This window comes from Frankliniella occidentalis, unplaced genomic scaffold, assembly GCF_000697945.3.
Source record: "Frankliniella occidentalis isolate FOCC.00 unplaced genomic scaffold, Focc_3.1 Scaffold296, whole genome shotgun sequence".
Taxonomy (NCBI): Eukaryota; Metazoa; Arthropoda; class Insecta; order Thysanoptera; family Thripidae; genus Frankliniella; species Frankliniella occidentalis.
Window position 1 is genome coordinate 235,848 of NW_026267422.1, and position 1,026 is coordinate 236,873.

A 1,026-nucleotide genomic window follows, 5' to 3' on the forward strand; every position below is an offset into this window, starting at 1 on the left:
GTCCGGTCGGTAGGGTGGGGTGGCACTTACTCGGCGGCCCCCCCTGGGGCCCCGGCGGCGTCGGCCCCGTCGGGCGCGGAGCGGCGGGGCGAGGGGCGCAGCGGGGCGGCGCGGCAGCAGAGCAGCGCCAGACCGGCGCGGCCGCGGGGGCCCCGCTTGAGGCTCCGGTCACCTCCGCGGTGCACCTCGGCGGTGCCCCCCGGGGCCGCGCCGGGGTCCGCGCTGGGGGCTTCGGCACCGCCGCTGCACGGCGTGGCCCCCGCGGCCGCCGCCGCCCCCACGTCCAGCTCGACGGTGTGGTGGCGGGGCAGCGAGGGCAGCCCCAGGCTGGGCTCGGCGGTCACGTACACGCCCGAGAAGGCCGAGTTGCGCCGCGGCTGGAAGTGGTGCGGACGCAGCGACAGGTAGCGGTAGACGCGCTGCATGACGGCCAGCCGGACCTGCAACCACGACGCGGAGGTCAAGGACCGGTCAAGGCTCACAAGCCAGTCGCAGCACCGAATGGGTTGTGTGTCCCAATTCTCATTTCGAGTCGGTCGGTTCGGGTCGGTCAGTCGGTGCGAGAGAGACGGATGTATGCAATTCAAATGGATGCTATCTCTCTCGCACCGACCGACCGACCCAGACCGATCGACTCAGGATGAGAATTGGGACCCAGCCCAGGTGGACACAATAAGTGCATTGTTGTACCCAGTTTATAGACATGCCCTTTGTCAACACATCCGAATCACGTACTGTACAACAAAATTTTGTTGTAGCTCACAGACACCGCTCGAACACGCGAATCGAATACCACACATTGGAAATTGTTCCCTGTTGTTCAGTCCAAGGACCATCAGAACGATTCCGTCCGATGGTCCTTGGATATCAAGGAACATATTTCACCGTGCACGTGCACATAGAATAGTAAGGTAAGGTGCGTCGCACGGTTTGGCTATGGTCCAGCCAGGTCCGATGAAAGGGCAAAAATGGACCCGGTGGACCCGGTGCACCGCAGGCAGGGAGGGAGGGAGGGAGAGGGAGAGG

At 64.8% G+C, this 1,026-nt stretch overlaps 1 protein-coding gene across 1 annotated transcript in view; it reads right to left on the minus strand.

Moving 5' to 3' along the window:
• The window catches only part of LOC113202490 (PDF receptor), a 78,145-nt gene that overhangs the window by 17,344 nt on the left and 59,775 nt on the right, over positions 1-1,026 (minus strand). Inside the window, exon 11 of the mRNA XM_052273733.1 lies at positions 31-440. Within this exon, the coding sequence (XP_052129693.1) occupies positions 31-440 (410 nt within the window). The remainder of the gene's footprint in view (positions 1-30; positions 441-1,026) is intronic.